Genomic DNA, 12721 nt, shown 5'->3' on the forward strand with positions numbered 1-12721 from the left:
GATGTGGATGGAGTTGTAGCACATCCCTTTTGCAGGCTGGCTAATGTCAGTGCTATATGTGCAAGCTGTGTAGAAGAGAAGAGGAAGCTATAGACTTGGAAGCGGTAGCTGGCCTTGTGAAGGGTAAAGCTTGCTGCTTTTATTAGCTCCATTGAGGGACAGAATCGGCATCGCTAATGTCTAGAGGAGGGATTTCTGGGGATGCCTTGGGAAAGCTGACAGGTCCCTTTTGCAGGCTGGCTAATGTCAGTGCTATATGTGCAAGCTGTGTAGAAGAGAAGAGGAAGCTATAGACTTGGAAGCGGTAGCTGGCCTTGTGAAGGGTAAAGCTTGCTGCTTTTATTAGCTCCATTGAGGGACAGAATCGGCATCGCTAATGTCTAGAGGAGGGATTTCTGGGGATGCCTTGGGAAAGCTGACAGGCTGTGACTGCTCCTCTGTTAATTGATACACTCCTGTGCATTAGTGAGTAGCTTTGCTTAGGAAAGTAGGTTGTGAGTAGAAACCCTGGGAGTGAGGAAGGAAATCAGCATCCAGGGGAAGAAATGGAATTTTTGCCTTCAGTGCCTATGCACTGTTTGCCCCTCTCCTTCCTGGACCTTGCTGTTGCAGGACTCTGTGGAGGTTGGAAACTTGTCCCTATCTTGCCCTAAGTCCCCAGCTACAGCACATCAAGCCTTGTGGCATTCAGCTTTCGTCTGGCTCTTGTGTGTCTGAACGCAGAGCTCAGCATCGGGGTGCTGTAGCATATCTGTGAGCAGTGGGAAGGCAGGCTTAGTGGAGCCTGCTGGCTTTCACTGCCTGCTCTCTCTGACCAGCATTTCAAGGAAGCCTGGCCAGGTGGAGAGCAGTTGGGTCTCTTGTCCTGGCTGGTCATACCCAGTGCCAGGGCTTGGCGCACTCCTACTCTCTGAACCCTGGTGTTGTTGGCTGAGGCTGGAGTGTGAAGGTTACCCCAGCACCAGAGCTCCTGTCTGGGAGCTGCAGGTTGAGCATCATCTTTGCTGGAACCCCTGCACGTCCCAAAACTTTCTGGTTATACCCTCTGCTCCCAGCACAAACCTGACAGCTTCACAGTGGAGGAGCTGCTCCCATCCTGTTCATTAAGCATCACATGCTGGTTATCCTTCAGAACAGCGTTTGCAAAACCTCAGTGTGCTCAGAGAGTCCTGGCTACCCAGCAAATTAAATCTGTTTGCTGGGGATGGGTATAGGTTGTTGATTTGTATCATATTAAGTGGAGCATTTCAGATCTGAGCTCTGGCTGCTGCCTGCCATCTGACCACGTGTGCTAACAGCCTGTAGCCAGCCCAGTTGTGAACGTTATTGTAGAAGGACTCCTATGCTGTTGTTAAGAGCTAGTAGAGCTTCGGGGTTCACTGTCATCCTGGGAGGGTCTGTAGCTTCCCAACAGCAAAGCCAGTTATGTCTCTGCCTTAGAGCAATCCCTCATCTGGGACATCATTGGATCTAATAAATTGGTTTTGCAGGAACACAGGGTGCCGTTACGGCTGCTGCTGTTGAAGTGCTTTGGAGCCATGTGCAACTTGGATGCTGCAGTCATCTCAACGCTTGTAAACTCTGTGCTGCCGATGGAGCTGGCCCGGGACATGCAGACTCACACACAAGGTGAGCCAGAGCTGCCATACCCACGTCCCCAGGGAGGTGTCTTTCCATGAGATGATTTACAGCAGCACCGGTGTCCCCTCACTGCCTGACTGCTCTGTGTGCCCAGTGCTCTGAGAAGAAGGGTGTCTGGTTTTAAAGTTATTCAGGTTATTACAGCTGTAAGTGAAGAATGCACGGGAGGAGATGTTTCAGCCCTATGGTGCAAGGCCCTCTGGCTCTTGAATGTGCCATGAGTGATCTGCATCATTTCTTGTAGATGTCTTAAAGCACATGTTGAGCTGTTCCAGTTTGTTTCATGATGTTGACAGGAGACACCTGCAGATCTCAAGATCTCTGCAGCCTCTTATAGGCAGTTTTTCTCACCACTCTACACCAGATCTTTGCAGTGTTTGTTGCTGGTGAATGAGATGTGTGTTGGTTAAAGGAAAGGACCTTCTCTCCACCACTGTGCCAAGGGAGATGGTAGTGCTGTTAACAAAGTTGCAGCCTTCATCCTCTGCAGGATAGTGCCACAGCCCTGCTTTCCCCAGCTCTTTGCTTTCCATACCCAGGCTTTGCCCTGATGTTCCTTCTACTTCACGCTGTGGCTCCCCTTTGTTAGGATGACCTTTCCCTGCTATTAACAGGGATGTTCTTCCTGCCCTTTGAGCTCCATGTGCTCAAAGGGTGGTGCTCAGTGGTGGTGATAGTGTGGTCAGATTTTGCTAGCAGAGGATGACAGCCTTGGATGTGCGTATTAGATGCCCCTGTCCCTAGCATCCCACCACAAACTGTGCCAACCCAGCTGTGTGGTGGACAGGACTGATGGGGCTAATCTGGTGTCTGGAAAGGGGTGTGAAGAGGTGAAAATCAAGCCCGTTGCAGAAGGCTTTGCACTCACCTTTGATTAGACACTTTGAAGTGTGGGCATTTCAAAGGTGGGGAGAGCCTGAAAAACAGTGTTTCAGCTCGGGGAGGGCAAAGCACTGGTGGTGTGATGAGGGACTGAGATCATTATGCCTGTGTTGGCCACGCTTTCCCTTTATGCTACTGCTGCTTATCAATTCCATGCAGTGAACTTATCCTGCTGGTGGTGTTTCATCTGGCTGTACATGAGAAACCTCTTCTCTAGGCTGAGGTTTTACTGCCCAAGAAACAAGTAATACTCAGTTATGGGACTATGACAGCATTTCTGTGACAACACTACTCCTGGTTTTGTGCAGCCAAAAATGAACTTTATTGTGCATCCATCACTAATTCATAAAGATTGTCTTCTAGTGAGCCTTTTCTGCACCGTGCTCAAACAGGCTTCAGTCTCCTGCTCTGCTCCCTGAGCTGTCTTTGTGCAGGCAGGGCAGGCTGGTCCTGAGCTTTCGTGGAGCCCCTTGTCACTCCTTGCCTGGTCACAGTGTTGCTGTCTAGGACATTTTTCCAGGGGCTGCGTTGTCCCAGATAGCACAGCTAACAGCCTCTTGCTCGTGACAGGCATCGAGCTGAACTGGATGACTTCAGCACACTTTTGCTGATCTCTACATAGTGCTTCTGATTGAAGCAGGCCTATCTCCCAACAAGTGTTAGCTCTGCTTTGGGGACCTAAACAGCGTCTCAGTGGAAGTGGGTGAAAAGTGGCTTTGCTGCATCCTCTGAGCTGCCAACGTGCAGCTCTGCAGCGTCCCTTCTCTCCTTTGCTTTGTCTCAAGGTGAGGGGTTTTTCCCCTCCTTGCTGTAATACCCAGGCAGTGCAGTTGAAGGGTGACAAGCTGCTCTTCCTTTGCTGACAGATTACTTTTGGTTACAAGAGCCTCCCAAATCCGTGTCCTGATCCCGTGCTCCTTTCCTTGTGCTCAGCTTATGGCAGGCGCTTGCGCAAACGTCCTCTGCAGCATCCAGTCCCCTTGGCCTTTGCAGTGGGGCTGCAGAGAAGTGACCATCCTTGACCCAACGTGTCTGTCCTTCAGAGGTGTTTCAGTGCATCAGCAGCTCCCTCCTGCCATGCTGGTGCTTACTGCTCCAGGTCCTGCCAGCAAATGGCAAGCGGTGCCTTGTGTGAAAACACGACCTTGAATCCGAGAATGACTTGAGCTCGTTTTAGTACTAGAACCTGGGGAATAGCAGCCGATCCGTGACATACCCTGGAATAGCTAATCCCTTCTGCGGATGGCAGGGGCCAGGGGAACTGGTGCCAGCACTAAGCGACTGGGGAGTGTCGAACTGGCTGCAGCAGCTCTGTGGGATCCCTCCTGGCTTGTTACTGAAGAGCAGCTGAGGTGGAAGCTCTGTGCGTGGATGCTGAGCCCCTTTGATGAGAAGGCGCTTTAGCCTGGGGCTGATCCAGGCGTGTTGGCTGCTGGCCAGTTCTTCTGCCAGATGCTTGGGTCTTATTGCTTCTGGACAGCCACTTCCCTCTGCTGCGGCTGGCCTGCACATCTATCAGTCTTAGAAGAGCTTATAATAAGCCACAGCAAGGCAGAATTAGCCAGAGCAATTCCAAAGAAAACAGACGGGGATAATCCACTCTGTAATCGTGACTTTCTCCCTCGTTGTGGCTCAGTGTATGTGCAAGTTGGCTGTCGGGCTCTTTTTACTTGAGTTGCAGACAGTTGTGTCTGCTCCCACCACCCAGATTTTGCACTGCTGTGTTTAGAGGTTGGAAGAAAGGTCTTTGAAGACTAAACTAAACTCTTCCTCCATATTTGCTACAACCACGTTTCTCACTGGCTTCTGGTTCTCAGACTGTTATTTCATTGCTCCTGATATGATGAGAAAAAATGTTCCGTTCATGAAAGCCTCCCTAGGAACACGGGAACAGCAGGTCCCTATGTCTCCCTACTGCAACGTCCTGCCTCTGATACCCAGCTCCTGAAGCTGTGGAGGAAAGAATCAGGAAATAAGTATGAATTATACTTAATTCATTGAATATCCTCACTCTTCCTTTACCAGGATTAAACAGCAGTTTCCAGCTTTCCTTTGCTGCCACATGGTCTAGAGTGCTCTCCTACAAACTCTTAAATCTTTTTAATGCTGTAGTATCTCTGGTTAAGCCCCAAATGATCTATTTTTACTCAAAGTATTTGCTGTTTGAAAACTCAGGCATCTTGTGGAGTTCTGATGAAGTCTACATGTTCTTTGTTTATAGAGGGCTTGCTCACAGAGCTGACTTTCCAGGGGCATGAGGCTAGAATGATTCTCTAGCATGTTTTCCCCCATGCCAACAGTAAATCTGAGAGCTGCCAAGTGTTGCAAATCCCTTGGCCAAATCCAGGAGTAGCTGGAGATGTTTAGAGATTGATCAATTTGTGCAGAGAAGTGAAATGTCTGAAAGGGTTGGAGGGGGAACTGGAACCAACATGTGTTGTCCAGGGAAGAAGTACTGTTGGGAGGAGCATGAAGCATCATACATTGAAGGGACTTTCTCCTCTAATGAAAGGTAGTTTTGGTTGTTTTTTTATCAATAGACCCTCAGTTTTCTTGTATCAAGTGCTCCCAGGCTTTTTCTGGCAGATGTAGCTGAACTTTATTTAGCTGGTATGTGTGGTAACCTACTTTATAAAAATAATACTAGTTTTCCTATTGTCTTTGGACTTGCTGAACTGGACAGAGGCTACATTTATTATGACATAGATCCTACTCCATGACATTTTGGTTTGTTTTTTTTTCCTTCTACAAATATCTACCGAGGTGTATCCATTAATTAAAGTTCAGGAGAGGCACCGGCTGTGGTTCTGTGGAATATTCACATATAGCTGCTGCCAGCGAAAATTGTGTTGGACTAGCAGGCTGTGGGATGCATTAATGGTGGAGACGTGTGGCCTGGGAGGTGGGCAGATGCACAGCCCAAGTCATGAGCAGTGATCTGGCCTCCCCAGAGACTTCTTATACCTCCAGGCAGAGCTGAGGTAGCAAAAGTAGAGCAGTGCAGAGATGGTAACAGGCAGCAGAACTGTCCGGGGGTGGTGTTGGTTGGAACAGGCGGTATTTCAAGGTGGCCAGATGGATGATTTTTCTGAGTTCAGTAATTACATAACTATGGGATGTGTCCTGGGACTGTGCAGGGGAGGCTTTTAATTATTCAGATTAAGTTTGCCCAGATCCTCTTAAGCAGAGGGGGAAAAAAATATTGTGAATTCTCGTTGTGATTATTTTTAAATTGCTTTGGAAACGCATGGTGCAGAAGGCATGTGGTGTACTTAAACAGGGGGAAAAACCCCGTTATAGCTCAATAAATACAGGAACAAGAAATCTAATGAGTGTTAAATGTCTGTATGAAATGTGTGACTTCCCAGCTGCAGCTATGGAACGGTGTTTTGCATCCTCAGAAGAACTAATGGCGCGACCTTTATCTTGCAGATCATCAAAAGATGTGCTACTCTGCACTGGTGCTGGCGATGATGTTCTCCATGGGGGAGCCCCTGCCATATCATCACTATGGTAAGAGCAGCTTGTCCCTACGGCTTGGTAGGACAGCAGAGATGATGGTGGGGACAGCTGGGGGAAAGCCCAGCACAAGCAGGGCAAGAGTAGAGCCTGCTCTTTACCAACAGAGCCTGGCTAGAAACTTTGGGCTGAGACGACAGATTTCCAGAGAGAGCAGCACAAACCTGAGGTGGAGCAGTGGAGGACTGATGCCACTCTGCAGAAGAGGTGGCTTTGCCTATCACTGTGACTAAGAGGCATTTTGTTTTACCTCTGCCCTGTGTGAAAGCATGCGCCTCTTACTTGCCTTGGAGATATTCTGTCTGCCGATGAGGCTGAGAGCCCAGATCACTCCATGAAAGCCCACTAAAGCTGTCAGCTGCATCAGGTGGCCTCTTCCTGGTCTCCCTTCAATGGGACAGTGCAGCCCTGTGTATTTCAAGCTCTTGGGGAAGGTGGAGATGATTAAGGGTTTTGCAGGCAATAGCAAAGTGCAAACATGCCAGACATGCCTGTTTTATCCTTTGTCCTTTCATTCCAACCTTCAGCCAGAAAGCACTGCCTGCCTGCTTCTTCCCTGGGCCCTGCTGTGTTCCCTGTGTTTGGGAAACTCTGGGCTCAGATTTCCTAGAAATGCAGTAGAGATTGTTACAAGCATCTCCTCAGCAGCTTCACTGTAACACCCTCGTAAACACATACAAGATGTAAGCCAGTGCAGTAGAGACTGTGGAATGAGCCTCCACACCTCTTGCTTTTCTCTCCTCGTGTAACCCTGGCAATTATGTCCTGCAGGTGGACTTATTTGCATGAGCTCCTGAGCTTTCCTAATAGCTAAATTGAAAAATGGGTTATTACTAATGATCTGGATGATTATTTTTTTTAAATAGATGGATTAAACCAGTGGTCAAGAATACAAATCTCTTCCTACCTCAAACCTTCACAGGCAGCAGTGGTGCTGGGGCAACAGTGAGAGCAGGAGTTTTGTATTGGTGTTTTATTTACTCAAAAAAATTGCCAGTTGGGGACCAACTTTCAGCATTCCCCTGCACTGTGGACAGTTCTCTGAGCCACTTGTCTCTCGCACAAAGATGCTTCAGTGGTCTGTCTAGTCCACTTGCAGAGTTGTTCATTCCCTGGATGTTGACACTGGCACTCCACTAATGGTTTTTAAGCCTGAAAGCCTGGAGAGGTGGCTCCATAGTCCCTTGTTGCTCGGTGTGTTTTCACTGTGCTGTAACTGCCCCTCTTTCTCCTTGCGCAGAACATCTCAACTCTCAGTTTGTGCAGTTCCTGCTGGACGTGATTGAGGACGGGCTGCCCTCAGACACCACCGACCAGCTGCCTGACTTATTTGTCAATGTCCTTCTGGCCTTCAATCTCCACATTCCAGGTCAGTTTGGTGCTGCTCTACCTTGGCAGGATTTCAGTGGTCTGGAGCAGTGAGCACGTGAGGAATGGGGAGGGAGAATCTCACTGGAACTTCATAGTGCCGTGATAAGCTCACTGGCTCCTGTAGCCTCTGGCGATACACTGTGTTTAAATATTGTGTAAAACCCTAGAGGGGAAAAAACAGTCTGAGAGCCTCTGTCCAACCAACTGACCCTCTGGGACACAGCAGCTCTGTGAAGCCCAGCAGATTTCTCTCTGTGCTTCCACACTGCCTGGATCAAAATAGTTGCTGGGCTGCACTTGCACAACATGAGTGGGGTTAACTCGTAGGCACAGATGATTTGGGAGAGAAAATGCTTCAGTGGGCATTTCTCAGTACCAGTCCAGAAAGTCCTCTGCATTCTGTAGGTCTTGACAAACCTTCTGCTTACCTGGCTGCACCTCTTGACACTCATTCAATGCCCATGTGATGGGGCCAGGCTCTGCTGCGTTGGCCTGAGCTGCACTCTCTCCTGAGTGCCCTTATTCTCAGTCCTCCCTCCCCTGCTGAGCTCCAGGGGAACAGACAACACATCTTGTCCCTAGAGATGGGCATTTGCCCTCTCACTGCCTGCCAGTTTTGAAACCTGTAGCTGGAAAATTGGAGAGTAGTTCCAGGTCCTGCTAAGAGATGCCACTCCTTAACCCAACATCTCCTGTTGCTCCAATTGTCTGTAGTTAATTACTTCCCCTTGTTCTGCCTCATGGCTTGATTCTTGGCTTTGTGGAGAGAGAGAGAGGGGAGGATAAAGCAACAAGGACATGTCCAGTAATTTACCTGTTATTTTGAGTTGTGCTTCATTAAAATTTATGTAAAAGTTTCTAATTTTATGTGAAAGTTGATTGCACAGAGACTGATGGAGTGTGGTCTCTGCTGCTTTCATTCATTACTCCTTCTCACAGTTACCCATATAATTCCTGGCTGCAGTAATTAGGCAATAATGCATGACAGGCAGCGTGTTTCTGGGGGATTATTGCCCACCTGGAGTGTAGCTGAGAGCGGTGACTTGTTCTCTGATGCTGAGAACATGTTAAATGATGTTCAGGTTGCCTATTAGTGGATTGAATTTTTATTCCTCTGAATGCATGATTCATCTATTGTACAGTTCAGTGATACAATGTTAGTTCAAAAACTCTCCTAAAAACATATTCTATTGATGCTTTTCAATGTGAAAGATCCTAAAGCACTTTGCAGCCTGTGAAATATTATAGGGTGGCCAACCCTATGCCATAGAAGTTCCACACTATGCTCTTTGGATGCTTTGGAGCGTGCACACTCACACACGTGCCTAAAATCTGCTAGGGTAAACATATTTTAATTACAAGAAATCACCCCCAAAGCAGCTAGGGGACATTTCCTAGAAGAAGTCTTCAGCACCTCCTCTTGCACAGCCCTGTGCCGAGTGCTGGGAGCTGGGAAGAAGAATTTTCCCTTCTGGCATGCTCTTGGGACCTGGCCATCACTTTTTATGAGAAGGTAATAAATTCCAGCAGGGCACTGCTGATACGAATCTGAAGATACTGGAGAGCAGAACCCTTGGCTTCAGAGGGTTGTGAGCAGAGGTGGTGTTTCAAAGCTTTTGCAAAGTATTTCACAGTATTTGGCTGGCTGGACTGGAGCCCACACATGAGTCAGATGCACATAGAAAGCATGAAGTTCCCGGTGTTTCATGTGTTGTTTCCAGATTTATTTCACCTTCCCTCTCCCTGCCCACCCACTCTGTGGGGCTGAAACTTTTCCTAGCCCTGAAAGACTGTGCTTCCCAAAAACTCCCCAGAGCACTGATGCAAAGTAGGAGCCCTCCTACTTTTTTTTATTGCCATGGTCTTCAGGAAACAAAGGGATGTGCTGAACAGGTTTCTTCCTTAGTTCCAGAACACAGCGTGATCATGACCACAATAAGCAAGCACTCGAATGTCAAGACTTTCACAGAAAAGCTGCTGCTGCTGCTGAACAGGGGAGGTGAGTGTTTGCGGTGCTGTTCCATGCCTGGCAGGGGGTGAAGCTAATGGTGACTCAGGGAGACCAGCCCAGTGCTCATTATGGGGTGGGATGTGTCAGGGGTGCAGGTAGCTGAGGAGCTGTCAGCTCAGGTAGGGCATGCTGCTTCCTAGTGAGTTTGTGAGGGTGACAGGCTGCATTGCTGAGGATGGAGCTCTACAAAGAATAAAGTGATGCTGGTGGCATCTAGGAAGACAGGAGGGGCCTCTGGGTTGGCATTTCCATGCAAACTGGTCCCTTTGTACTTCTGGGTCAGATCAGACCCAGCTCTTGTCTGGGAGGAAAGTTGGTCCTGGGCCACTTCTGTCCTTGGACAGACAGGGCTCCATCAGCACTGGCACACACACCTCAGCCGGTGCTGGTGTTCATCTGCCCCAGGGGACAGGTCCAGAGGGAGGTCTTGCCTTCCAAAATGCGGCTGAGAGTGGAACTTCCCCTTTCAGGATCGCCAGCAGAGGGTTAGCTTTGTGTCTGCTCCAGGCATAGAGTGAAATCACTGTAGGTGTAGAGCTTTTGCAGAGCAGATTGCTGGAAAGCTGGAGATCTCCACAGGAAGAGCAGTGCCAGGTACTTCTGCCTGTGCTGAATGCCACTATTGTGCTTTCTAACACCTTCTGGAGCACAGGGGCTTTGCTGCCTGAGATTCATTTTGTTGATTTGCTAGTAAATCAAACTCATCCTGTGATGCTTGCAACTCATGTTACTCTGGCTTTAGTTCTCTTTGGGGTTGCAAATCACTCTCCACACTGTATCAGCTTGAGGGCAGCCGGCATCTCGTTGCTCTTCCGTCTAGCCTGGCCTCCTCCCAAAGCCTTTGTTTAGCCCTTTCCCTGCCAGGTTCCCTGCAGGGATTGCCTTACTGTGAGGGGCTGGCAGAAGAAAGAAGGGGGCCACAACCTAATGAAGATGCTTCTCTTTTGCCTGCCTTCCTGACAACTGCTGGGGGGGCCCTGCAGTGTCCCAGAGCCCCTTTTGGGGTCTGCAGGGACATGGTTTTGGAAGAGAACAGGATGTGATGGCTCATTTAAACTTGGAGGTGTTTCTTTTCTTGCTTCCAGGGCAGTACTAGCCTGGTCCATGTGGTGAAAGCTTGTTTCTGGTACAGGCTCTGATGGGCTTTTCAGAGGGGTCATTGAACCAGACTTAACAAACCAGGGAGAAAATGAGTGGTAGCTGTTGAGCAAAAAGGGGAGACACTGAGAGTCGATGTGCTAATGAGCTCTCACCTGGGATGGTAGGTGAAACATAAACAATGATTAATGCTAATGCTAATGAGTTTGGTCTCAGATTGGTACCCTGCAGAGCTGCCATCCTGATTACGCAGCTTTATGCAAGGCAGTAAGGTCTGCTGGCACACAAGCCAGCCACCAGCAGAGAACAGCTGACCGGGGCCAGGGGCAGCCTCCTCCCCACAGCCGGTGGGGTCTGGTGAAGGGCTGTGCACTGAGGATGGAGGAGTGGGGCAATGGGCAGCGTGTGGCTTAGCGTGGTCTCTCTGCCTCCCCCAGATGATCCAGTTTGTATCTTCAAGCATCAGCCTCAGCCGCCGCACTCAGTGCTGAAGTTTCTGCAGGACATCTTTGCCAGCAAGGATACGGCCAGCATCTTCTACCACACAGACATGATGGTCCTGATAGACATCCTGGTGCGGCAGATTGCTGATCTCTCCCCAGGAGACAAGGTGCTCACAGCAACCCATAGGCACTGGGGAAGGGAGCCCGGTCCCAAAGCAACTGCGTTTCTCCTGGCCCTCCACTCTTGCTGGTGTAGGCTCATTTAAACTTGGAGGTGTTTCTTTTCTTCCAGGACAGTACTAGCCTGGTCCCCCTACACTTGCTGGTGCAGGCAAGAGTGGAGTCTTGGGGCAGGCATGACATTTCTAGGTGCTCATATGAACCTTGGGAGTTGAGGATGGAGGGGGGATTTATCCTGCTCGGCACACAGCAGTAGGAAGGTGTGTTTGAAGAAAGATCTACCAGGCTTCTGGTGGTCTGCACCCTTCTGTCCAGGGACCGTTGGGAACAGGGACCCTCTCTTGAGTAGTAGAAGTTGGAGGGATCTCTCTGTTTTGGTCTTGCAAGAGGCAGGAGACGTGTGCATGTTTGAGAGTGGGTGAAGAGCAGCACTAGGTTTCTCTGGGAAAAGCAGAGTTTTCCACAGCTACTAATGAGCCTGAAGGAAAAGCAGGTGCCTCTGGAGTCACGCTCTGGCTGGTGCAGCAGCAGCTGTTCCCGTGCTCATGCTGTAATGGAGGCTGGCATGCTTGTTTATCTCACTTTAAATCTTTCATTGTGCTCTGTGTTTTGTCTCCCCTCCCACTTGGCAGCTGAGGATGGAGTATCTCTCTCTGATGCATGCCATCATCCGCTCCACGCCCTATCTGCAGCACCAGCACCGCCTCTCTGACCTGCAGGGCATCTTGCAGCGCATCCTGGGGGAGGAGGAGGAGAGCCAGCAGTGCCAGATGGACAAACTGATCATCCTGGAGATTTATAAGGAGTTCCCAGAAATCTCTCCTGGTACCAGCTAACCACCCCTCGGCTTGGACTGGAGTTTGAACCACTTGGATCGACGATGTCTATTGTTGACACTTTCTCCCCATTCCCTTCCAGTACAGCTCATACCTTATATCCCTCCCTGCGAGGCCTAAGGTTGGAACAGTGTTCACTGGCCCTTTAGAAACGCCAGCAGCAGGAAGGGCAGGGGGTGCAGTTGGAGCGGGGTGGGTGCTGGCGTGTGGTTTGCCTGCAAGACTCGGGCAGGAGGTATTTAAGCAGTGGGTGTTAGTGGGAAGGGCAGAGAGCTTGTGGGGGACTTAGCAGCAGGGGTGTGGGGGGTGTTTAGCTGCACTGGTGTCCCGAGGTCCTGAAGAGAAAGGCCTTTGCCTTAGAGTATCACTTCTTTTCCATGTGCATCTCTCTCCCTGCAGTGACCAAGTGGAGTCCGCTGGTGCTTGGAAGAAGCTTTCGTAACATCTGTTTTGTTTTCTGCTGCTAGTGCCAATGTGCTGCAGCCCTGCCAAGGGGAGGTAGCTCGCTCGCTGTCTAACGCCTCGTCTAGTGAGCTTTTCACTCCCTCCTGGCCCTCAGCTTTGCCTCTGGGTAGCAGCCCCCCTAGGGTCGCAGAGGTCTTATCCCAACAGCTGCTTTTTTCAATCCGCTTTCTATAGTGACGTTTAAATCTGAATTTCTTGCACACTGTGGCAGCCTCGAAGTAACAACCACGTGGGTGACGCTGCCCTTAGCAAGCCTTTGGCCCGGACACAGCGTG

At 49.7% G+C, this 12721-nt stretch overlaps 1 protein-coding gene across 1 annotated transcript in view; it reads left to right on the plus strand.

Annotated features, from left to right (window-relative positions):
- LOC104528305 (NCK-interacting protein with SH3 domain) overlaps nucleotides 1-11981 on the plus strand; it is a gene marked incomplete at its 5' end in the record, with an annotated part of 13627 nt that extends 1646 nt beyond the window's left edge. The window contains 6 exons of the mRNA XM_010172271.2: nucleotides 1491-1629; nucleotides 5956-6036; nucleotides 7283-7411; nucleotides 9320-9412; nucleotides 10960-11132; nucleotides 11778-11981. Of these exons, the coding sequence (XP_010170573.2) occupies nucleotides 1491-1629; nucleotides 5956-6036; nucleotides 7283-7411; nucleotides 9320-9412; nucleotides 10960-11132; nucleotides 11778-11981 (819 nt within the window). The remainder of the gene's footprint in view (nucleotides 1-1490; nucleotides 1630-5955; nucleotides 6037-7282; nucleotides 7412-9319; nucleotides 9413-10959; nucleotides 11133-11777) is intronic.
- Nucleotides 11982-12721: the final 740 nt, after the last annotated feature.

Source organism: Antrostomus carolinensis, unplaced genomic scaffold, assembly GCF_000700745.2.
Source record: "Antrostomus carolinensis isolate BGI_N321 unplaced genomic scaffold, ASM70074v2 scaffold28037, whole genome shotgun sequence".
NCBI classification, from domain to species: Eukaryota; Metazoa; Chordata; class Aves; order Caprimulgiformes; family Caprimulgidae; genus Antrostomus; species Antrostomus carolinensis.